This window comes from Mercenaria mercenaria, chromosome 12 (assembly GCF_021730395.1).
Source record: "Mercenaria mercenaria strain notata chromosome 12, MADL_Memer_1, whole genome shotgun sequence".
Classification (NCBI taxonomy): domain Eukaryota; kingdom Metazoa; phylum Mollusca; class Bivalvia; order Venerida; family Veneridae; genus Mercenaria; species Mercenaria mercenaria.
In genome coordinates, this window is record NC_069372.1 from 72,602,348 (window position 1) to 72,629,428 (window position 27,081).

Consider the following 27,081-nt stretch of genomic DNA (forward strand, 5'->3'; position numbering starts at 1 on the left):
GACACTTATTTTGATCATGTGACCTATTCTGAAATCCAATAACTAGTTTCAATACGCTCAAAAAAAGGTGTTCATGATTCTGCGTGAAAATAGCAACTACTATGGCATTGCAACACCACTGATAAGCCGATAGATTATTGATTTTTTTTCATCGCCGTGCCTGGACACTGTTGTGGATGTGTATTGAGAAACTTTATCAGTTTGCGGCGGTCAGTACCGTTTATCAGTAGGCAAATCTATAAATATGCGGCAACATCCTATAGATCCCGATTCGCAATCTTTTAAAATATCTTTTCTGTGCAGGTGTTTTTTCTAAAATATTATTTCAGAAAATACAGTGCTGAAATGAAATACTTTTCGCATGTCTAAGAAAACATTTTCAAGAGATATGTTATTGATAAAAATTACTACTATATAAAAGGTAAAAATAAAATAAAAAAAACTGTGTTTTACTTGAAATAGAATAGGTAGAAAAATCAATACTTATTCGTCAGTTTGAATTTATGACTTATTTGGTTCGGGGGAAGATGGAGGGGGAATTAATTTGACAGTTTGATTTTTTGTAATTATTATCTAATCTAATTATCGTCAGTAGATTTTTTTTCTCATTGTTCGAATTCGTAAAATCAACTATGAACAGATTACTTCTGTTTTACACCAACTATTAAGAACATTTTAAAGCTTAAAGGCGTATTTATGTACTTGGTCGGACCGTCCTTATTCGTGATTTTATATCATGTATAATTATAGATTTTGATCTCGAAATCAACTGTAAATCGTTAATCAAAATGTCTTGTCCACAAAAGTTGCATAAAAATGAATTGAATTTCAAATAGTTATTAAAATTTAATACACAATTGCACGGTGCATATCCATATCGGCGGACCCTTTGCAAAATATGCTTTATCAGCGGTTTCTTGTGTCGGCATCGGCGATTCTTTGCTATGCTAGAAACAGGTTGGCAGTTATAAAAAGTCAGATAAACACAACAAATTAATTAAGCTATAATGTTTCCAAAAAGTCATTAGCCATAGAGCCTCTCTGTGCGTAATGCAGAGAGCCTGCCTGGGCAAAAAAGAAGAAAAAAACTGGTATGCAGAGACTGCCGGTGCCACGACAAAATCGAAAGTAAGTGGTTTTAAAAAAAAATCCATTTACATTTCGGCCTATTTATCTTTATTATTTGGAAGAATATTGATAAATGAATACAAATACCGTATATATCCGGCCATACGTCGACTTCGGCCATAAGACGAGAGCCTACTCTGGATAAAAAATCTTAGATTTTCAACTTGCCCCGACCATAAGTCGAGGGATGGATATTTCTAGCATTTTAACAACTGCTATGGCACAAAAAACTGTGAAAAGAAAAATGTTTCTGGCAAGTTATCTTTCTAATTTCGCTCGCGTTTTTGTTACGTTTCCTCGATAAATTATTACTGCCGTAATAGTGTTAAAGTATACTGTTAGTTTTACAGTAAAGGCATATATAATTGAACAAACAAAAATAAAAAATAAAATTTTCCTTTATTTTATTTCATTTTATGACCAATAAATGTGTTTATAACGATAGTCAAACATTTGTTAATTACCGTACAAACAAGCATTAAAATACGCGATTTATCTAGCACCATTAACAAGCTTGAAAAATTACTAAGTGAAAAAAAAAATAATCAGACACATGAACAAAATTAAAGATTTGTAGTTCTACCTACGTTTCAGTGGTTTATCCATCAGTCATTAAAATCCATCAGACTCACTAACATAATCACTATCGAGTATTCTCTATCAGTAATGACACTAAATCACAGGGATCAAGACCCTCTTTGTCCTCTTTCATAAATTAATGATCCACTTAGTTAAAAAAAACCTTGATAAAATGCAATAAAACTGTCAACAACTCTCAGATGAAAAATCAATGCAGTTGCAGCAAATTATGTTGTCTTCTCCCCGCCCTCCGCTGTCAATCAAACTGCCCTTAGCCAACCAAAGATCGATAAAGGGCCATTCAGTGAGACATGACATTTACCTCGGCATACTTCAAAACAACACCTGGGATATTGTTTACAACTTGTTAAGACAATGAAAGTCTTTTGAAGCTGTAAATTTCAAAGCAAAGGGGAGTTGTACATTTGAAGGTTGTAAGCGGTTAGAATTAATTGATTTAAATTGGCTCTGATTAGCGAGATTGAAAATGTGACAGTGGATCTGTCTAAGTGTACCATTAAACTGTTAATTGTTTGCCGATTGTGACAATAGGTGGTAAGATAATTAATGCCCCCGGCATGTATCAACAAAAATGGAATCAGAATGACATCAAGTTCTTAATTCAAACCAAAACTCAAAGTCCTTTGTAACGATCTGTTAAACTTTATGGATCAAATGGCCAGTAATTATCGGCAATTTGTGAGATGCCTCATGTCAGTTTTGTTGTTCACAGCAATTTGATCTCGGTTAAAGGTATAATAAAATTTACGATTTTTTCATTTTTTTTTTTTCAAAATACAATTAACTTTAAATAAAACTAATTTTGTTTAGTTACGGAACGTAACGGCAATCGTTGTTTTTAGCCTAGACAATTAGTGCGCAAAGAGTAGTTTCCCTTTATCAAAATGGCGAAAATCATAACAAACTTATTAGAATGCCTTACATGCGCTGTGTTCGATCCGAAAATGGATAGAGGATCATGACTACGTTTAATTATGCAGCCAAAAGTCGACCCTTGACTTCAGAGCTAATTATTTGGTCAAAAAACCTCGACGTATGGCCGGAAATATACGGTAGTGTGCTTGATATGTATGATATCAAAGCAAAAACTGGTTAAAGACTGTGGAAAAAGTCGGGCTAGTGTTCCATGTCAGTACACCATCAACAAATTTCATCGAGTTGCGAGCAAAATCGCTGATAATTAAAAAGTAAAGTCACTATAAAACATAGAAAAGACAATCTTATGTTCCGTGCTCTACTTATTTTTGAGCAGCATGCCTATGATCATGGATGGCAGCTCGATTTTTCGCCTCCCATACCTACCTGGGCACTGTTTATAGCAAAACATAGCCGATGCCGGCGCAAAGAAACCGCCAAAATTGCAGATTTCGCAGAGTGCGTTGATATGGATATGTCCTGTGAATTGGAGAGAGCATCCTGAATATACGCTGATCAAACTGGTATTTATCTGCAGGAAAATTATCGTTTAACGTAACAAGAGATCACAGAGTGATCTTGGCGCCCACCAATGTGCCATTTTTGAGTGTTCCAAATTTCAAGACTTACTGACTAGCTCAAGGTCAAATTTCATTTCCGTACACAACACTTTGCATGTGGTCCAAATTCGAAAGCTGTAGCTTGAGAAATGTGAAAGTAGGTCACTAGATCAATTTCAAGGACGAAATGTGAAAGTAGGTCACTAGGTCAAAATCAAGGTCAAATTACACTTCAGAACACAAATTTATGCATGTGGTCCAAATTTAAAGCCTGTACCTTCAAAAATGTGAATGTAGGTCACTAGGTCAATGTCAAGGTCAAAGTTTGTTTCGGTACACAATCCTATGCATGTGGTCTAAATTTGAAGCCTGTAGCTACAGAAATGTGAAAGTAGGTCACTAGGTCAATCTTAAGGTCAAAGTTCATTTCGGTACACAAAACTACACAAGTGGTCCAAATTTGAAGGCTGTAGCTCGAGAAATGTGAAAGTAGGTCACTAGGTCAAAATCAAGGTCAAATTTTATTTCGGAACACAGAACTATGCATGTGTTCCAAATTTGAAGCCTGTACCTTCAAAAATGTGAAAGTAGGTCACTAGGTCAATGTAAAGGTCAAAGTTTGTTTTGGTACACAAAACTATGCATGTGGTCCAAATTTGAAGACTGTAGCTTGAGAAATGTGAAAGTAGGTCAGTAGGTCAAAATCAAGGTCAAATTCCAATTCGGAACACAAAACTATGCATCTGGTCCAAATTTGAAGCCTGTACCTTCAAAAATGTGAAAGTAGGTCACTAGGTCAAAGTCAAGGTCAAAGTTTTTTTCAGTGCACAAAACTATGCAAGTGGTCCAAATTTGAAGGCTGTAGCTACAGAAATGTGAAAGTAGGTCACTAGGTCAAAATCAAGGTCAACTCATGTCAAGGTTCATCTTGCCACTCAAAACCATACATGTGGTCCAAATTTGAATGTTGTAGGTTATTGACAAGAAGATTTTAAAATCTTTTCCCTATATAAGTCTATATGAACCATGTGACCCCCCAGGGCGGGGCCATATTTGACTCTAGGGGGATAATTTGAACAAACTTGGTAGAGAACCAATAGATGATGCTACATTACAAATGCCAAAGCCCTAGGCTTTGTGGTTTGGACAAGAAAATTTTCAAAGTTTTTCCCTATGTAAGTCTATGTAAACCATGTGACCCCCGGGGCGGAGCCATATTTGACCCTAGGGGGATAATTTGAACAATCTTAGTAGAAGACCACTAGATGATGTCATATACAAAATATCAAAGCCCTAGGCCCTGTGGTTTTGAACAAGAGGTTTTTCAAAGTTTTTCCCTATATAAGTCTATATAAACCATGTGACCCCCGGGGCGGGGCCATATTAGTCCCCAAGGAAATATTTTGAATCATCTTGGTAGAGGACCACTAGATGATGCTTCATACTAAATATCAAAGCCCTAGGCTCTGTGGTTTTGGACAAGAAGATTTTCAAAGTTTTTCCCTATATAAATCTATGTAAATTATAGAAATAAACAAAGGGCCATAACTTACTAAAAAATTGTTGAACCAGTCTGATTTTCAGGGGGACACAACTAGGGTACCAATACATCATTCTGACAAAGTTTGGTCAAAATCCCCCAGGTAGTTTCTGAGGAGATGCGATAACGAGAAATTGTTAACGGACGGAAGGACGGACGGACTGACGGACGGACGGAAGGACGACGGACCACGGACACAGAGTGATTTGAATAGCCCACCATCTGATGATGGTGGGCTAAAAAGTGCGCCAAATACTGTTATAACTGCGCGTACACATACGTTTTCATCATTTTTCAGACCGAGTAATTTTTGCTATGGGAGGTAATCCACCATTCCGCGATGATAACTTGCCACAGGTGCCCGTAATATTTTGGCCTCATTTTGTTGGTAATCATCCCTGCAGATGTACATTTATGTTACCAGTTTAATGTATTTCATCTATCTGAGGGTGCAAATATTTTCTGATGGTGATATTCGAAGGCAGAACCACCAGAAATCTTGTTCTTTTTCCACGGGTGTTTCGTATCCTAATTTACTGGAACCTAACTGTATACGCCAGTTCGGTAGGTTCATTGATATGATGAATCACCGTTTTCATAGTGTTTAATGTATTTCTTATATTATGATAATGATAGTTTGAAATACAAGCGTATATTAAATAACCTAAAATTGAAACAGACAATGTTATTTTGATCAACAGGCATAACAAACAATATGGATAATAATATCATCATATATCATGTGTATTTTTAAGAAAACAGTTACTGAATTTTAGCAATAGCTGGAATGGAAAAAAAATCTATAAAAATATTTTTACAGGTGTTTGTGTGTTAACTAATGACGACTCCTTATTAAAATGATGCTTATTTGTAACATAAAAAACATTCCTTGACTTTTTTAATTGATAAGTATTGTACACATTAGAAAACATAGCCTAGATTTTTTTCAATGTCAGTTCAAGGAAATCCTGTTCCTTTAAACTTTCACATATTGGAATATTTTGACTTTCTTTCTAAACTTTCATAAAGTGTTACAAAGTTTACCTGTTTCTGTTAGACTGTCAAGAACACATGATGTCAGGACATAGAGTGCAAACAGAAGTATTGAAGAGATTGAAATACATTGTCTAGCTTTATCTTTTCATTTTATCAAACCTGGCAATGAAAGGTTTTTGTTTGTTGATGAACAACTGCTATTGGATAAGACTAGATTTTTTAGCTCACCTGTCACAAAGTGACAAGGTGAGCTTTTGTGATCGCGCGGTGTCCGTCGTCCGTCCGTGCGTGCGTCCGTCCGTCCGTCCGTAAACTTTTGCTTGTGACCACTCTAGAGGTCACATTTTTCATGGGATCTTTATGAAAGTTGGTCAGAATGTTCATCTTGATGATATCTAGGTCAAGTTCGAAACTGGGTCATGTGCCGTCAAAAACTAGGTCAGTAGGTCTAAAAATAGAAAAACCTTGTGACCTCTCTAGAGGCCATATATTTCACAAGATCTTCATGAAAATTGGTCAGAATGTTCAACTTGATGATATCTAGGTCAAGTTCGAAACTGGGTCACGTGCCGTCAGAAACTAGGTCAGTAGGTCTAAAAATAGAAAAACCTTCTGACCTCTTTAGAGGCCATATATTTCACAAGATCTTCATGAAAATTGGTCAGAATGTTCACCTTGATAATATCTAGGTCAAGTTCGAAACTGGGTCACGTGCCGTCAAAAACTAGGTCAGTAGGTCTAAAAATAGAAAAACCTTGTGGCCTCTCTAGAGGCCATATATTTCACAAGATCTTCATGAAAATTGGTCAGAACGTTCACCTTGATGATATCTAGGTCAAGTTCGAAACTGGGTCACGTGTTGTCAAAAACTAGGTCAGTAGGTCAAATAATAGAAAAACCTTGTGACCTCTCTGAAGGCCATATTTTTCATGGGATCTGTATCAAAGTTGGTCTGAATGTTCATCTTGATGATATCTAGGTCAAGTTCGAAACTGGGTCACGTGCGGTCAAAAACTTTGTCAGTAGGTCTAAAAATAGAAAAACCCTGTGACATCACTAGAGGCCATATATTTCATGAGATCTTCATGAAAATTGGTCAGAATCTTCATCTTGATGATATCTAGGTCAAGTTTGAAAGTGGGTCACGTGCCTACAAAAACTAGGTCAGTAGGTCAAATAATAGAAAAACCTTGTGACCTCTCTAGAGGCCATATTTTTCATGGGATCTGTATGAAAGCTGGTCTGAATGTTCATCTTGATGATATCTAGGTCAAGTTCAAAAGTGGGTCACATGCCATCAAAAACTAGGTCAGTAGGTCAAATAATAGAAAAACCTTGTGACCTCTCTAAAGACCATATTTTTCATGGGATCTGTATGAAAATTGGTTTGAATGTTCATCTTGATGATATCTAGGTCAGGTTCGAAACAGGGTCATGTGCGGTCAAAAACTAGGTCAGTAGGTCTAAAAATAGAAAAACCTTGTGACCTCTCTAGAGGCCATACTTGTGAATGGATCTCCATAAAAATTGGTCAGAATGTTCACCTTGGTGATATCTAGGTCAAGTTTGAAACTGGGTCATGTGCCATCAAAAACTAGGTCAGTAGGTCAAATAATAAAAAAACCTTGTGACCTCTCTAGAGGCCATACTTTTCATGGGATCTGTATGAAAGTTGGTCTGAGTGTTCATCTTGATGATATCTAGGTTAAATTTGAAACTGGGTCAGCTGCGATCAAAAACTAGGTCAGTAGGTCTAAAATTATTAAAACCTTTTGACCTCTCTAGAGGCCATATTTTTCAATGGCTCTTCATGAAAATTGATCTGAATGTTCACCTTAATGATATCTAGGTCAGTTTTGAAACTGGGTCACGTGCGGTCAAAAACTAGGCCAGTAGGTATAAAAATAGAAAAACCTTGTGACCTCTCTAGAGGCCATATTTTTCATGAGATCTTCATGAAAATTAGTGAGAATGTTCACCTTGATGATATCTAGGTAAAGTTTAAAAGAGGGTCACGTACCTTCGAAAATTAGGTCAATAGGTCAAATAATAGAAAAACCTTGTGACCTCTCTAGAGACCATATTTTTCAATGGATCTTCATGAAAATTGGTCAGAATTTTTATCTTGATAATATCTAGGTCAAGTTCAAAACTGGGTCACATGAGCTCAAAAGCTAGGTCACTATGTCAAATAATAGAAAAAACGACGTCATACTCAAAACTGGGTCATGTGGGAAGAGGTGAGCGATTCAGGACCATCATGGTCCTCTTGTTATCTTTACCTTCTGAACAAAATATAGAAGTGTATTGAACACAAAGTTAATAATTTTTATTGTTGTGCACTGTTAAAGTTTTGATCACTCCATTTCTTGCCACACACAAGTGCATTACATAATGCCTGTATGTACTTCCCTGATATGAATGGGTTACATCAAGTCTTGAAACTGCAAAGCATTGCCCCCATCAGTCCTCTCAGTACTTTGATTAATATCAGTAGTAACTAAACAAACCAGTAAGAGCTTCTTCTTCCGATAATTTATCCATTTACTGACTGCAAAATTCAACCCACGCAAAGTTTATAGAAATCATACGATGCGTGTTTACGTTCAATGTGGGAGAATTAAGGCTGATCGGCTATGTTACCTAACGCATCCTGACGATTCAGATTTTGTTTTTAAAAAAGCATTGTGTGCGTTTCTGTAATTTTATATACGTTTTTATACGCTTAGAAATTATTAGACATGCGTATTTGCATTATTTCTATACGTAATTTACGCTAATACGCATCTTATCTGGAGCCCTGTGGAACTATTTTTTGTATTTCGCTGGATGTAACCCAAGCTTTGTAAGCCTGCGCAATTCTTAAAATGCATATTTATGCTTAATGAGTTACATTCGAGAATTGCACAATTACAAGTCATAAATATGACAGATTACATCGTATATTGGTCATAGCAAAGGGAATTGTCACAACTTAACTTCATTCATGCAGTGAACTGTTTGAAGTTTGAGAAATCTAATGGAACTACATCCCTTCACTGTGTTATTTGGTCCATTTAGAGAATCGTTGGATAGCAAGGACTCGTCAAAAGGCTTTCAGCCTTTAGCCGACTCAAAAAATTGCAAAGTAGAGTTATGGGACTTACACAGTGCATGTCAGATCATGACAATGAACAAGTGTGTGCAGTTTCAATCCATTCCCATTAGTGGGTACTGAGATACCAGCTTAAATACAAAACCTTAACCAAGAATTTTAAGTCAAAAAAGGGGCATAATTCTGAAAAAATTTCAAAGTAGAGTTATGGGACTTACACAGGGCATGTCAGATCATGACAGTGAACAAGTGTGTGAAGTTTCAATCCATTCCCATTAGTGGGTACTGAGATACCAGCTTACATAAAAAACCTTAACCTTAAGTCTAAGTTAAAAAGGGGACATAATTTTGTAAAAAAGCAAAACAGAGTTATGGAACCTGTGCAATGTAGGTCAGTTTATCACAGTGAATAAGTGTGTGAAGTTTCAATCCTTTCCCGAAAGTGGTTACTGAGATACCAGCTTACATACAAAACCTTAACCAAGAATTTCTAAGTTGAAAAGGGGACATAATTTTGTAACAAGAGATCACAGAGTGATCTTGGCGCCCACCAATGTGCCATTTTTGAGTGTTCCAAATTTCAAGACTTACTGACTAGCTCAAGGTCAAATTTCATTTCAGTACACAACACTGTGCATGTGGTCCAAATTCGAAAGCTGTAGCTTGAGAAATGTGAAAGTAGGTCACTAGGTCAATGTCAAGGTCAAAGTTTGTTTCGGTACACAATCTTATGCATGTAGTCTAAATTTGAAGCCTGTAACTACAGAAATGCAAAAGTAGATCACTAGGTCAATCTTAAGGTCAAGTTCATTTCAGTACACAAAACTATACAAGTGGTCCAAATTTGAAGGCTGTAGCTTGAGAAATGCAAAAGTAGGTCACTAGGTCAAAATCAATGTCAAATTTTATTTCAGAATACAAAACTATGCATGTGGTCCAAATTTGTAGCCTGTACCTTCAAAAATGTGAAAGTAGGTCACTAGGTCAATGTAAAGGTCAAAGTTCATTTTGGTACACAAAACTATGCATGTGGTCCAAATTTGAAGGCTATAGCTTGAGAAATGTGAAAGTAGGTCACTAGGTCAAAATCAAGGTCAAATTTTATTTCGGAATACAAAACTATGCATGTGGTCCAAATTTGAAGCCTGTACCTTAAAAATGTGAAAGTAGGTCACTAGGTCAATGTAAAGGTCAAAGTTCATTTCAGTACACAAAAATATGCAAGTGGTCCAAATTTGAAGGCTGTAGCTTGAGAAATCTAAAAGTAGGTCACTGGGTCAAAATCAAGGTCAAATTTTATTTCGGAATACAAAACTATGCATGTGGTCCAAATTTTAAGCCTGTACCTTCAAAAATGTGAAAGTAGGTCACTAGGTCAAAATCAAGGTCAAAGTTTTTTCCAGTGCACAAAACTATGCAGGTGGTCCAAATTTGAAGGCTGTAGCTACAGAAATGTGAAAGTAGGTCACTAGGTCAAAATCAAGGTCAACTCATGTCAAGGTTCATCTTGCCACTCAAAAATATACATGTGGTCCAAATTTGAAGGCTGTAGCTACAGAAATGTGAAAGTAGGTCACTAGGTCAAAATCAAGGTCAACTCATGACAAGGTTCATTTTGCCACTCAAAAATACATATGTGGTCCAAATTTGAATGTTGTAGTTATTGACAAGAACATTTTAAAAGCTTTTCCCTACATAAGTCTATAATGAACCATGTGACCCCCGGGGCGGGGCCATTTTTGACCGTAGGGCGATAATTTGAACAAACTTGGTAGAGAACCACTAGATGATGCTACATTACCAGTATCAAAGCCTTAGGCTTTGTGGTTTGGACAAGAAGATTTTCAAAGTTTTTCCCTATATAAGTCTATGTAAACCATATGACCCCCAGGGCGGGGTCATATTTGACCCTAGGGGTATAATTTGAACAATCTTAGTTGAAGACCACTAGATGATGTCACATACAAAATATCAAAGCCCTAGGCCCTGTGGTTTTGGACAAGAGGTTATTCAAAGTTTTTCCCTATATAAGTCTATATAAACCATGTGAGCCCCAGGGCGGGGCCATATTTGACCCCAGAGAAATAATTTGAACCATCTTGGTAGAGGACCACTAGATGATGCTTCAAACCAAATATCAAAGCCCTAGGCTCTGTGGTTTTGGACAAGAAGGTTTTCAAAGTTTTTCCCTATATAAATCTATGTAAAATATAGAAATAAAAAAAGGGCCATAACTCACTCATAAATTGTTGAACCAGTCTGATTTTCAGGGGGACACAACTAGGGTACCAATACATCATTCTGACAAAGTTTGGTCAAAATCCCCCCAGTAGTTTCTGAGGAGATGCGATAACGAGAAATTGTTAACGGACGGACGGACGGATGGACGGACGGACCACGGACGCAGAGTGATTTTAATAGCCCACCATCTGATGATGGTGGGCTAACAAACTTGGTAGAGAACCACTAGATGATGCTACATTACAAATGCCGAAGCCCTAGGCTTTGTGGTTTGGACAAGAAAATTTCAACGTTTTTCCTTATGTAAGTCTATGTAAACCATGTGACCCCCGGGGCGGAGCCATATTTGACCCTAGGGGGATAATTTGAACAATCTTAGTAGAAGACCACTAGATGATGTCATATACAAAATATCAAAGCCCTAGGCCCTGTGGTTTTGAACAAGAGGTTTTTCAAAGTTTTTCCCTATATAAGTCTATATAAACCATGTGACCCCCGGGGCGGGGCCATATTAGACCCCAAGGAAATATTTTGAATCATCTTGGTAGAGGACCACTAGATGATGCTTCATACCAAATATCAAAGCCCTAGGCTCTGTGGTTTTGGACAAGAAGATTTTCAAAGTTTTTCCCTATATAAATCTATGTAAATTATAGAAATAAATAAAGGGCCATAACTTACTTAAAAATTGTTGAACCAGTCTGATTTTCAGGGGGACACAACTAGGGTATCAATACATCATTCTGACAAAGTTTGGTCAAAATCCCCCAGGTAGTTTCTGAGGAGATGCGATAACGAGAAATTGTTAACGGACGGACGGAAGGACGACGGACGCAGAGTGATTTGAATAGCCCACCATCTGATGATGGTGGGCTAAAAATGTAAATAGAGTTATGGAACCTAAGCAATGTAGGTCAGTTTATCACAGTGAATAAGTGTGTGAAGTTTCAATCCATTTCCACAAGTGGTTACTGAGATACCGGCTTACATACAAAACCTTAACCAAGAATTTCTAAGTCGAAAAAGGGGCATAATTTTGTAAAAAAGCAAAATAGAGTTATGGAACTTGTGCAATATAGGTCAGTTTATCATAGTGAATAAGTGTGTGAAGTTTCAATCCATTCCCACAAGTGGTTACTGAGATACCAGCTTACATACAAAACCTTAACCAAATCGGGACGCGGAAGCTGACACATGGGTGAGTCCAATAGCTCTACTATTCTTTGAATAGTCGAGCTAAAAATCTGTAATGATAAATGTACTTGTTTAGATAAAGTTTGTGGAAGTTGCATTAATAACACTATACCTTGACCTCTGAAAAAGCTGATCTTGACATGATCTTGCAGTTACCAGTAGTATGTTGAGAAAAAGAAACAGCTTTATTAAAGTAAGGTATACATGTTATAGTTCTTACAGTACATAGTATGTTATTCTTTGAAGGCAATAAAAAATTTGCCCTTTTAGCTAAAACGACGCGAAAATTCTCCCACCTGAGGGCTGTGGACCTCTTCCCCCAAAGTAGAGCAAGGGCCCTGCAATGTAACACAGGAGACAGAAATGCTAATAATATCATCTGTAGAGAATCTGCTGCCTAAAATATCAAACTAGGATATGACAACGTAACACTGGAGACAGAAATGCTAAAAGCATCATCTGTAGAGAATCTGCTGCCTAAAATATCAAACTAGGATATGACAATGTAACACAGGAGACAGAAATGCTAATAGCATCATCTGTAGAGAATCTGCTGCCTAAAATATCAAACTAGGATATGACAACGTAACACTGGAGACAGAAATGCTAATAACACTATCTCTAGAGAGTCTTCTGACTGAAATATTAAACAAGAATGTAACAATGTAACACGTAATGAGACAGAAATGCTAATGACATCATCTCCTGAGAATCTGCTGCCTTGAAAGTAACAACATAATATAACAATGTAACACTAAGGACATGACTGCTAATAGACTGAAATCGGAGTTTAATCAGTAACAAGCTGTCGGAGGACAGCAACGCTCGACCATTCAACAGCCTTTGTCGATTGAATGAATACGAGTCGAAAAAAGGGGCATAATTTAGTAGGAAGCAAAACAGAGTTATGGAACCTGCACAGTGCTTATCAGCTCATGACAGTGGACAAGTGTGTGAAGTTTCAATCCATTCCCATAAGTGGGTACTGAGATACCAGCTTACATATAAGAATTTAACAAAAAACTCCTAAGTTGAAAAAGGGGCATAATTTTGTAAAATGCGAAGTTGAGTTATTGACCCTTTGCACTGCATGTCATATCATGACATTGAAAAAGTGTGTGAAGTTTCAATCCTTTCTCATTAGTGGATACTGAGATACCAGCTTACATACAAAAACTTAACCAAAAATTTCTATGTTGAAAAAGGGGCACAATTTTGTAAAAAAGCAAAATAGAATTATGGGACCTGCTTTGTGCATGTCAGATCATGACAGTGAACAAGTGTGTGAAGTTTCAATCCATTCCCATTAGTGAGTACTGAGATACCAGCTTACATACAAAACCTTAACCAAAAATTTCTAAGTCGAAAAAGGGGCATAATTTTGTAAAAAAGCAAGAAAGAGTTATGAAACCTAAGCAATGCAAGTCAGTTTATCACAGTTAATAAGTGTGTGAAGTTTCAATCCATTCCCACAAGTGGTTACTGATATACAAGCTTACATACAAAACCTTAACCAAAAATTTCTAAGTCAAGAAAGGGGCATAGTTTTGTAAAAAAGCAAAATAGAGTTATGGAACCTGTGCAATGTAAGTCAGTTTATCACAGTGAATAAGTGTGTGAAGTTTCAATCCATTCCCACAAGTGGTTGCTGAGCATACATGTCATACGGGATTGTCCCGGAAATGACATACTCCTCCTGGTGTCCCGGACAGTGTTGAAATGTCCCGGAAATTTAAAAATACAGAAAACAAAAATAACCCCCCCAAAAACTAGTTTTTTGGTCTATAACTTGTTGAATTTTACATTAATGAAACACAATAAACAGTCCTCGGTGTCACATTGTTTATTCCTAATTATCCGAAACAGTTTCATGCCCTCGAGCGGGACACATGTAGATTAAGCCAGCTCCGATCAACACTCATATTGAACGGCCCCGCAATCTTTTGATGACCCAGATTAATTTACAGTCAGCTATTTTGATGACCCTGATTATAAATTGACAGAATTATGCAATAAATAACAGTTTTATGATAATTTAATATTAGGAACAATAGCCGAAAATCTCGTTGTTTTTAGCACGTAGGCAGTGAAGCTACATGTAGCCTTTATGGAAGAAATGGCTGAAAACGGTCAATTAAACGATAATTATTTTAAAAGGTTGTAATCTTTTAAAATGTAGATTGATTGTCAAACATACTCTAAATTAAAATTTTAACTGTTGAATGCCTTTGCCGACCGATCCATGAAAATTGACCCAACCCGAAGTATTTTATATCGATTTTATCTTAAAAGATTTATTTTATTCCTTTGAGGATTCCATTTTATTAATGATTAAATAAACGTTTAAGCTTTAAAATGATACCAAATAAGCTGGATTCTAAATCACGATGACCAGGTTAATTCTTCGTATGTAGTAAGTCTCCTAATTCCGTTCACCTCGGGAACGCAACCAATTCACATGCCGAACTACAGACATGAATTACCCTATTTACCTCCCTTAGAAAGCTAGACGACACGTGCAGCAAGTTATTCCTAAGCGAGTGAATAATGTTTATCTCCGGAAACTACATGTAATTTTATGATATTTATGCATGAAACAGACGAATACTAATGTCACGGTGTATGTCACGGACAAAGGGTAAAAATTCCGGAAATTTTAACTCAGAATCCCGGAAATGTCCTGAAAAATTATGGCATGTATGTTGCTGAGATACCAGCTTACATACAAAAATTTAACCAAATCGTGACGCGGACGCCAATGCGGACGCAGACGCAGACGCGGACGCCGACGCATGGGCGAGTCCAATAGCTCTACTATTCTATGAATAGTCGAGCTAGAAATTCATGGGTAATCCCTGTAGTACACTTTAAGCTGGATGTGAGCCTGGATATTGAAATGATAATTTTGAAGAAAAGTTTGCTAAAATCAGAATTAGTGATTAAATAAAGGATACTGGCAAGTTACCTGCACAGTGCTATCTAAAACAAGAGATCACAGAGTGATCTTGACGCCCACCAATGTGCCATTTTTGAGTGTTCCAAATTTCAAGACTTCTTGATTAGCTCAAGGTCAAATTTCATTTCTGTACACAACACTGTGCATGTGGTCCAAATTCGAAAGCTGTAGCTTGAGAAATGTGAAAGTAGGTCACTAGGTCAATGTCAAGGTCAAAGTTTGCTTCGGTACACAATCCTATGCAAGTTGTCTAAATTTGAAGCCTGTAGCTACAAAATGTGAAAGTAGGTCACTAGGTCAATCTTAAGGTCAAAGTTCATTTCGGTAAACAAAACTATGCAAGTGGTCCAAATTTGAAGGCTGTAGCTTGAGAAATGTAAAAGTAGGTCACTATGTCAAAATCAAGGTCAAATTTTATTTCGGAATACAAAACTATGCATGTGGTCCAAATTTGAAGCCTGTACCTCCAAAAATGTGAAAGTAGGTCACTAGGTCAATGTAAAGGTCAAAGTTCATTTCGGTACACAAAACTAAGCATGTGGTCCAAATTTGAAGGCTATAGCTTGAGAAATGTAAAAGTAGGTCACTAGGTCAAAATCAAGGTCAAATTTTATTTCGGAATACAAAACTATGCATGTGGTCCAAATTTGAAGCCTGTACCTTAAAAATGTGAAAGTAGGTCACTAGGTCAATCTTAAGGTCAAAGTTCATTTTCGGTACACAAACATAACTAATGCAAAAGAGGTCACCAAATCAATATGAAGGCTGTCAATAAGGCTATTGAGAAATGTAAAGTAGGTCACTAGGTCAAAATCAAGGTCAACTCATGTCAAGGTTCATCTTGCCACTCAAAATTATACATGTGGCCCAAATTTGAAGGCTGTAGCTACAGAAATGTGAAAGTAGGTCACTAGGTCAAAATCAAGGTCAACTCATGTCAAGGTTCACCTTGCCACTCAAAAATATACATGTGGTCCAAATTTGAATGTTGTAGTTATTGACAAGAACATTTTAAAAGCTTTTCCCTATATAAGTCTATATGAACCATGTGACCCCCGGGGCGGGGCCATATTTGACCCTAGGGGGATAATTTGAACAAACTTGGTAGAGAACCACTAGATGATGCTATGTTACAAGTATCAAAGCCTTAGGCTTTGTGGTTTGGACAGGAAGATTTTCAAAGTTTTTCCTTATATAAGTCTATGTAAACCATATGACCCCCAGGGCGGGGCCATATTTGACCCTAGGGGTATAATTTGAACAATCTTAGTTGAAGACCACTAGATGATGTCACATACAAAATATCAAAGCCCTAGGCCCTGTGGTTTTGGACAAGAGGTTATTCAAAGTTTTTCCCTATATAAGTCTATATAAACCATGTGACCCCCAGGGCGGGGCCATATTTGACCCCCAGAGAAATAATTTGAATCATCTTGGTAGAGAACCACTAGATGATGCTTCAAACCAAATATCAAAGCCCTAGGCTCTGTGGTTTTGGACAAGAAGGTTTTCAAAGTTTTTCCCTATATAAATCTATGTAAAATATAGAAATAAACAAAGGGCCATAACTCATTCATAAATTGTTGAACCAGTCTGATTTTCAGGGGGACACAACTAGGGTACCAATACATCATTCTGACAAAGTTTGGTCAAAATCCCCCTAGTAGTTTCTGAGGAGATGCGATAACGAGAAATTGTTAACGGACGGACGGACGGACGGAATGACGGACGGACGAACCACGGACGCAGAGTGATTTTAATAGCCCACCATCTGATGATGGTGGGCTAACGAGGCAAAAACTGCCACTTGGAAACATGAATACATCATAATAATCGCTCTTTCTAATAAAAATCTGACAAAATTTAACTTTATTCTTGCATCAATGTCTAATTATATAACTGTGTTAGAAATATTCATGTGAAATGCAAGCATGCCCCTTAAATTAAAAGAAAAAATGATCACACATTTCCTGTTGGTTGGCTCCATAAAGAAAACGTTCTGTCACAGACTAGAGTCGCAGTTTGAACGCAAATGATTACACCGTATAACAGTTAAAATAATTTATTTCATCAACAATTTAATTCAAAGGTGCATTAATTGATCAAAGATAAATTAGAAATATGTTCCTATTCAAAACATAAGCTGTCAGACCTCAAAAATTAACAAAGTCCTTGCGATTTCTAAAGTGTCAATAAATTTGGAAAATGCCCAAAAATAACCGGGTGTAAAAATTTACTAGATGATTTAAACACTTTAAGATGTTTAAATTGTTAAACTTTTACCTAAATTTCTGTAAATTTACGTAATTTTTCTAAGTATTTAAGAGTTAGACAAAAATGCTGCTCTACGATAGGAAAACTAGAAGGCGACTGCCAAGAACTGTTTTGGGCGTTCCGAGCCGGTGACGCGCATGTGCAGTTACCGTGTCCGAACCGATGCACATGCGCAGTGCATGCAACTGAGCCGGTGGCCGAACTTTCAGAGCCAGTGCACATGCACAGTGCATGCAACTGAGCCGGTGATCAAACTCTCAGAGCCGATGCACATGCGCAGTAACTTAAAAGAGCCGGTAAAGATACCCGCATAAAATTTTGCAAAGCCGCACGTTAAACTGACAGCGATAATCAATCAACACATGCGCAGATAAAGACATGTGAGAAATGGAAAGTTGACGTTTGTGTACGAGAACAAATTAGCAAAAATAAGTCATTCCACGCGATGACAGTCACTACAAGTGGTCTAGAACAGACAGGAATAATGAATACTTACTTTAGGTAATACTGATTGCGAGGTCTGAAGATTCATAAATACAAAATAGATGGTAGCAAATCCGGTCTGATAGCTAAAAATAATTGTAAACATACATGTATTAGCCAAAATAAGATGTCAGTATTTCTGTAAGACATCCAACAATGTTTATAAATCAGGCATGAATATTTGATATGAAACTACGAAAACTTGTGTGTAGTCACAGATGTCACAATATATAGGAAAAAGTGACCACACCCCTGACAGCCATGTTTTTTGACGAATCAAAATAACTTGACACTCTTGGTAGTGGGTCACACAAGGACCATTTGTGCGTAATTATTTCAAATCAGGCTAGCAGTTTTAATACAAAAGATTTTAAGACTCCACTATATACAAATAGCGAAAAGTGACCATGCCCCCCAGGCCATGTTTTTTCAGGAACCAAAATAATCTGAACAATCTTGGTAGAGGGTCACACAAGGACCATTTGTGTGAAATTATTTTAAAATCATGGCAGTTGTTTCATAGAAGGTTTTTAAAGTTTCTACTATATACATATATGGAAAAGTGATCACTACCCCTGGCAGCCATGTTTTTTTTATGAATCTGGTTAATGTAGAGTGTTACATAAGGGCCATTTGTGTGTAATTATTCAAAGACAGGACCAACAATTTAGATGTTCTTTGAAGATTTTTCTATTTTTAGTTCTGTTAGCCCCTATGTGCAACCAAACAGTTTGAAACATTTTGGAAGAAGAACACCCAAGAAAAATCCAAGCCAAGTTTCATCAACTTCCACAACACAGTTTAAAAGGAGATATCATTTGAGGAAACGTGTTGGTGGATGGATGACAGACAGACTAGACTAACGGAAGGACGGATGACGCCAAATCTATATCCCTCTGTCGGTAGACACTATGTGTGTGTACCTTGTATCATCAGAAAGCCTGCTACAGCTATTCATAGCGGTTTGAAGTTTTCCAACATTTTCACATGTTTTTTTTTTCATTTTCCCCAACTTACCGTGAAGAGGCCACAGATGATGTACAGGCGCACCTGGAAGAGACCAAAACCAATAGCTTCCACACCTTCCTCAGCTGTGAATGTAGGTGGTCGGACACCATTAGCAAGCTTATATAACTCAACATCATCTTCATCACTAGACACACCATGCATCAACGATACTGTCTCCAGGTCTGAAATATTTCAAATATTCAAATTTTCACATGATTTGTATTATCACCTTTCAATAAATGATACTACAGAACTCCGTTTTTGTTAAGAGTTCAAAGCTGTTTTTTAAAGTATTTCCATATGGTTACAGACATCAGCAACTCTATCCAATGATCCTGGATTCCTTACCAGTTTCAACCTGCTCTCAATATGTATCTGATAGGTTCACACAGAGCATGCAGACAATGACCTTAGATGTAATGTCCTAACTGTGCAAGCTGGAGACATTCTGGAATATGGAACAACCTGAGCTAACTGGGCAAGCTGAGGACATTATGGAACATGAAACAACTGTACTCCACCTGAGCTAACTGGGCAAGCTGGAGACATTCTGGAAGCACAGAACAATCATACTCTACCTGAGCTAACTGTTCAGGCTGAGGCCATTCTGGAAGAAAGGAACAATCATACTTACCTAATGTGCATAACTCTGGTAATGACCCTAGAGGCAGCTGGGACATAGAACAACATATTCTCACCTGAGCTACTGGCAACTGAAGAATTTCTGGAAGCATCAGAACAATCATACTCTACCTGAGCTAACTGTTCAGGCTGAGGCCATTCTGGAAGAAAGGAACAATCATACTCTACCTGAGCTAACTGGGTAAGCCTTAGAGACTCTGGAAGCACAGAACAATCATATTCTACCTGAGCTTCCTTGGCAAACTGAAGAATTTCTGGATGCATAGAACAATCATACTCTACCTGGGCTAGCTGGGCAAGCTGGAAACATTCTGCAACATAGAACAATCATACTCTACCTGGGCAGGCTGGGTAAGCAGTAGAGACTCTGGAAGCACAGAACAATCACACTCTACCTGTGCTAACTTGGCAAGCTGAACAATTTCTGGAAGCATAGAACAATCATACTCTACCTGGGCTAACTGGGCAAGCTGGAGACATTCTGGAACAAAGGAACAATCATACTCTACCTGGGCTAACTGGGCAAGCTGGAGACATTCTGGAACAAAGGAACAATCATACTCTACCTGGGCTAACTGGTCAAGCTGGAGACATTCTGGAACAAAGGAACAATCATACTCTACATGACCTAACTGGGCAAGCTGAGGACATTCTGGAACACAGAACAATCATGAGCTAACTGGGCAAGCTGGAGACATTCTGGAACAATCATACTCTACCTGAGCTAGCTGGGCAGGCTGAGGACATCATGAAACATGGAACAATACTCTACCTGAGCTAAATGGGTAAGCTGACGACATTCTAAACACAGAACAATCACGTCCTATCTGAGCTAACTGGGCAATCTGGAGACATTCTGGAACAAAGGAAGAATCATACCTTATCTGAACTAACTGGGTAAGCTGGAGACTTTCTGTAACATGGAACAATCATACCCTTACTGAGCTAACTTGACAAGCTGGAGCCATTCTGGAACAAAGGAAGAATCATACCCTACCTGAGGTAACTGGGCAAGCTGCAGACATTCTGGAACATCGAACAATCACACCCTATCTGAGCTAACTAGGCAAGCTGGAGACATTCTGGAACATGGAACAATCATACCATTACTGAGCTAACTGGGCAAGCTGGAGACATTCTGGAACAAAGGATGAATCATACTCTACCTGAGCTAACTGGGCAAGCTGGAGACATTCTGGAACAAAGGAACAATCATACTCTACCTGAACTAATTGGGTAAACTGATAACATTCTGGAACAAAGGAACAATCATACCCTATCTGAGCTAACTGGGTAAGCTGGACACATTCTGGAACACAGAACAAGCACACCCTATCTGAGCTAACTGGGCAAGCTGGAGACATTCTGGAACAAAGGAAGAATCATACTCTACCCGGGCTAACTGGGCAAGCTGAGGACATTATGGCCAACCATACTCTACCTGGGCAAACACAGCAAGCTGGAGACATTCTGGAAGCATGGGACAATCATACTCCACTTGAGCTAACCTGGAAGCATAGAACAATCATACTCTTCCTGCAAATGAGCTAACTGGGTAAGCTGTAGAGACTCTGGAAGCACAGAACAATCATAATCTACCTGAGCTAACTATACAAGCTGGAAACATTCTGGAACATGGAACAATCACACTTACCATCATCCACATTGCCAGAGCCAACAGATTCCAGTTTGGAATATTTCACTCTCTGCTTAGCCATATCTGAGATTCTTTTTTACTCTCTTTATCTGGAAAAAGAAAGAAATCTTAACTTTAGCAATTAAGAAGATAGAGTGTAACTGAATATATTTATTATCGGCGGGAATACATATATATGTATAACATAGTTCAGTGATTTTCGTGTGTACTGTGTAAACAGTTTTGGCAGGTATTTTGCATGGGCTTATGATCTGACAATCATTCGAGTGTCAGAGCTGTCGAGTTGTTAAGTTTCCGAAACTATAAGAAGATTATATTTTCGTTTTCCTTAACATCCACAAATCCTATACCTTTTTATTTATATTGGTTTAAACTTGTTCATAGTTTTGAAGATTACATATGATCCATTTAGTTACATTTGTTATCAGTTCCAATTATAGACATTACCCATTTTGTGCAATATATGTCAAGTGCTTATGTATTATATTTTCAGAAAATTTCTTAGAAGAACCTTTAAGCGAATTTCAGAATACTTATTGTAAAATTACCAGGATTATGAACTACCTATATCGAAGGCATGCTGGATTAGCTATTCTTATTTTGTCATATTGTATTATTTTACAGATTATTTAATCTGATCGTTCTTTACATGCTAATTTTACTGTTGGCTTTCCATTTTTGGGAACGTATAGAACTTTATTTTATAACTTAATTTGAATTCAAAATTAGGGAATTGTCGGACAGGCAAACTTACTCGCGGTAGTTCCAAAGCATGAGAGTAAGGAATCCTCTTGAAGGATATGGCATTTTTCTGATGTCGCACGTCCCTCGCCGAAGACAAGAGTAGGGTTGCGTGCCCCACTTTCTGCAGTCCGACTTTGGTTTCTAAAAATCTTTTGGTTCAGGTAATAATGACAGTTTAACAACAAAATAGGAAACTGAGTAATAACCAGTTTAATTGTTTTATGAAAATTAGGTACATTCAAGGTTTGGCTGCATTTAAGATTAAAAAGATTTCATTCAGGTGTATTTCAGTATATGTATATTCAGCTTAATGTAATGATATTAATGTATGTTCAGAATCTGAGATTGTTAGGGCTGGGTTAACAGATAAAGACGGCTCCCAGGCGACCTCAGGCCTAAATATATACTGTTGTTTCTTGTTTATTTAAAGGTGTATGCTTGGAGGTTATCAATAATTTATGCTTGTTTGAGTGAAATGAATTAGAGCAATTAGAATCACTATGTGGTCTTGTTCTATACCCGTGTATAGGTCGCACCAGGCCTTCCTGACCAAAATCTCAGTAAGAAAATATGCATCTTATACTTGTCCGATGACAGTAATACAGTACTGCTACTGTCCTGTCACATCCAAACTTATTCTGCATATTTCCGAAGATTTAAGTCTCGTTTTTGAAACTATGAGTTATATTCAACCCATTTGAAGTTTCTACATGAATATTAATATTTGGTTTATTGCAGCAAGTAAGTCTAACTAGTATTTTATGACTTTTTTTTTTATTTTTAACGTCTTTGTTTTCCTAACAGTAAAATGCAGTAAGGCTTAGAGGCATGACAACTATAAAATATTAAATCATAAAATAAGTCATCCCGATGAGCCATACCAGTATGGCAAATTTATACAGTACATAAATACAGTACATAATAGTATATTGATTACAGGATGTCTAGACTCCCGGTCTAGAGGTCCAGTTACCAGACCTCTACTGGTTGGCGACCCAGAATTTTAGACGACCCAGAAACACGGCCAATCGCGTAAATGCTCATTTTTGCGTTCTTTTTGATCATTTGTTTACAAGTACACAGATGCTTGCTTTATGTGAAACATCCATTGCAACAATTGCAAATCGGTAAGTAAAACTTACAAAAGTTTGTTTGTTTGTTTGATTTGGGTTTAACGCCGTTTTTCAACAGTATTTCAGTCATATAACAGCGGGCAGTTGACCTAACCAGTGTTCCTGGATTCTGTACCAGTACAAACCTGTTCTCCGCAAGTAACTGCCAACTTCCCCACATGAATCAGAGGTGGAGGACTCATGATTTCAGACACAATGTCGTTTATCAAATAGTCATGGAGAACATATGCCCCGCCTGAGGATCGAACACATGACCCCGCGATCCGCATACCAACGCTCTACCTACTGAGCTAAGCGGGCGAGTACAAAAGTAGAATACTTACATTTGTTCACGAACTATTGTCACAGCTCTTGCTGGGGGAAGTTGCATATGCTTTCAGTGGGCATGCGCATACCTGTTTTGAGGCCTCAATATTATTCAAGGGGTACTCATCTATAATGTGCTAAATGCAGATGAGAAAATTGCGTGTTTTAAAATGGTCAATATGGGTAGATAGTGCCAGGCTTGAATAAAATTTTCCAGACGATAATGACCATTATTTTATTTCGTATGTCTCGTATATAGGCCAGCTGAATTTCTTTAAACTCTCTACAGCCTTACATCAAACATTAATAGTTGAAAGTAAACAAGGTAAACATGTCTTTTTCGCTTTCCTTCTGTACAACACACTAAAAACGTTAAATTTACATACCTCTTTCGGGCCTCAGTGACGCATTCAGTTTTATTTTCAGACACAAACAAATTCACGTTTTGTGACACCGAAGAACTGAACTTGATTCAGGTAACATTTCATGGATCTTGCATTAAAAATGAAAATGTGACAGCTGAAAAGGTTGTAAAATTGTCCGAATCTGGGTCACCAAGCAGTATCGTTAGTCAAAATAATTCGACGTACAGATTGTTTTATATTTGTGACTGGCAATCTAAATGTCTAAACTTTGAAGGACCAAAATAATGGAGGATGAATCACAGTATACAGTCATGTAAAGTTATCGGTTTTATAGCTTGCGCATATATTTGCGTGTATACATGGTAAACTTTAATAGTGTACAGTACATACTTAGGTTTAAATCACCAGAATATTCGTAATTTTGGATATCATTTGATAGTTTAGGAATTGAATCCCCTTTTGATACATGTAAGTTTTATTTGAATTCATGGCCAATTCGTGATGTAATCGGCATTTAAACCTGTAGCATGTAAATAGCATGTAAAGTGTCGGCAGCGGTGAAAATTTCATCGGAAATTGCTTCAACTGTTTTGATCTTTCGAGTGTTTGACGCGAGTGGGGATGTTGCCCAAATGAAAAAATTATCTCAATATTTCCTAGGATCGCTTCAAATTAGTTGGACTAGCAGTATCGTACGCTAGCCACTTCCATTTTTAAAATTTGTTGAATTGTAACAAAACCAGGGCTCTCGCGACTGGGCGACTTGAGCGAAATAGGCGCTCTAGAACTTCAAACTTCGCTTAGATCTAACCTCAAAGCGAAATGCAAGTCGCCCGATTTTCTTTGATTTCCGCATTCGCTAATTACTGCTACCCAGACTGTTGACAATTTGCACCGTGTCATAATGAGTGTCGAATACACAAACACACGCCGGCAGCATAATTTAAGCTCCGCCTACCTCAGGTACTTGCGAGATTATCCCGAGAAGTGTGAAAGCGAATCAAATTATCCGATACACCAGAGTCTATTGTGTTAAGCCAATCAGCGCCGCGCTTACGTCTTTGACACTTCGCGTTAATTGTCAACAGGTTCGAGTGCTAAAAAAACCCAACTGCTGATTAACCATGCGATTAATTTGAATATGGTACACAATTATTTGTTACCTATGATAAAAGAACGACATGTAATGTATTAACTACGTTAAATTGACTTCCATCGATGAATTTATTTGAATATGTATTTCTAGATTACTGTACACATTTTACTTTCAGTTTTATATTTCGAGTGAGATACTGACATTTCTCGGTGAATGACTCGGTGCAAAGAGCTATAAAAAATAAATACACTTCTACTTCTTTGCTGCTGTTAATAATAAACACTTCATACATGTACAAGATATAACCAAAATTCGGCGGGTTACATTTATAGCATCGGCTTGAATTTTGAAAACGACTTTTTTCAGAATTTTGTAACAAAACGATAACCACTGTATTGGAAATGATCTAACTAAGAAAATGAATGGTCACATCAATGTTTTTTATCAAGAAACAAGAAAATTACAGCCACCTTTCGAATCACTCAACATCATTGCGGTAGAAAGTCTTAAAGTTCCCACTTCTCCCTAAAGTCTCCCCACTTCTCCCTAAATCAGCTTGAGGGAGAAGTGACTTCTCCCAAAAATTGGGACCTAGCTAGAGCCCTGAAAACAAATATATAATGATTGACAAATATGCTCAATGTCTTTTATATTTCTGACATTTGGCAAGGGAGGAGAGGGGAAATGGGGGCTAAATTATGAAGTTTTAACCTCCCAAGTCAGCCAAATTAGCACTATCAGGACTCAGCCTCAGCCTCTGGTGCCATCTGTTTGTCATGTCACTTCGAAAAAATTTCTACGTTTATGCAATTTCACTATGGTCTACGCTGCAGAATCATTCATTCAGAGTAAAAGTGTAATAAGTTATAACTGGTCCAAAATATGCAACACTAGTTTACTTACAATTTTTTCACAACTTTTTTATATATTGCCACCTGTTCTGCGCCAGTCACTAGACGCTTTCTGTTCGCTGTTCAAGCTTTCTTAAGATGCATGTTTTGGGGACTGTCTCAAGACAACCGGGGTGCGTTTTCTATTCCCATTAAAATATAATGAAAACATGTGACCGAATCAGTCGAACCGCTACTTGATTGTGATGTGAAATGAATCAAACTCTAGATTGAACCGCCACTTGATTTAAGAAATAATTTCAGCAAACCGTGTTTGAACACTATTTATACACAATAGGCGGCTATACGTTGGTCGTAATAACTATCCATCGTGTATAAATAGTATTTAAACACGGTTTTGCAATAAATCATTCCGATTCTAATCTATCTTTACAGTCAGTCAGTGTTTATGTTTAATAAGGGTCCAGCCGCCCTTTCGGGCACAGTAGAGCATTACGCTATGTAAAAGAGCATTATAGACTCCCGGTATGTCACCAGGCATGCCGTTAAAGACAATTTTTTTAAGCCAAAGTGGGGAAGAAAATTTACCTCTACGCAATGTCCGTAGAGTATTAGCAAAAAGTCCAAATAATTTTGAAACCAAAGGTGGAACTCTGCAACGGCCAATGAGACCGTAGGCCCCTAAACGACAGAGACCCGAGACGAGGTTGCAAGACAATACTGAATTGCAATAATCGCCAGTCGCCCTAATAATGGCGGTTGGAGTTGCATTTCGCCGGCTAGTGGTATAGTCACTGATGTACCCCTCCCCTAACGCAACCCCACGTTGAGTGTAGGGATTGGGAAGCTCGATCAGGGGCTTCTTTGCATGCCGTCTATCTGCAGGCCGTCACCAAGAAGGTAGCTTCTTTCACACAAAACAAGCCCTTTTAGGGCCACTCCCACCGGTTTCAGTCAGGCCACTGACAGAAAAATGCCAATATAATTATGATCTAGTTCCGTCAATGCCTTGTGCCTTCTCGGGACACGACTCACTGGTGGGTCGGAGAAGTAATATATCTTTTATTGTAAAATTTAGATAAAATATGATAGAACTGTTTATCCCATGGCGCCAAAATGGTAGTCGTCGCGCCAGGACCGGAAATGGTAATATGTCTTGCGGAATAGTTCCATTAGGGTGCAAATGATGGTGACCCATTCTGCACAGCTGATAAACAACACCGCGCGCGTGCGTGTGAATTACAGTTACACTATGTGACATTTCATTTTAAACATGTTTTTTTTCGTAAAATATTTGA

General features: G+C 37.7%; 1 protein-coding gene and 1 long non-coding RNA gene across 3 annotated transcripts in view; one reads left to right on the forward strand and one right to left on the reverse strand.

Annotated features, from left to right (window-relative positions):
- LOC123534763 (putative transporter SVOPL) overlaps window positions 1–26,076 on the reverse strand; it is a 146,662-nt gene extending 120,586 nt beyond the window's left edge. The window contains exons 1-3 of one of the 2 annotated variants that reach the window (XM_045317171.2): window positions 25,836–26,076; window positions 21,286–21,377; window positions 18,999–19,171 (exon numbers count right to left, since the gene is read on the reverse strand). In XM_045317171.2, the coding sequence (XP_045173106.2) occupies window positions 18,999–19,171; window positions 21,286–21,349 (237 nt within the window). In that variant the 5' untranslated portion in view covers window positions 21,350–21,377; window positions 25,836–26,076. The remainder of the gene's footprint in view (window positions 1–18,998; window positions 19,172–21,285; window positions 21,378–25,835) is intronic. The other variant, XM_045317170.2, reaches the window with a different exon arrangement.
- LOC128547448 (uncharacterized) lies at window positions 4,683–10,857 on the forward strand. Its single transcript, XR_008366559.1, has 2 exons — window positions 4,683–7,780; window positions 7,817–10,857. It is a non-coding gene; the product is annotated as an uncharacterized LOC128547448 (long non-coding RNA).
- Window positions 26,077–27,081: the final 1,005 nt, after the last annotated feature.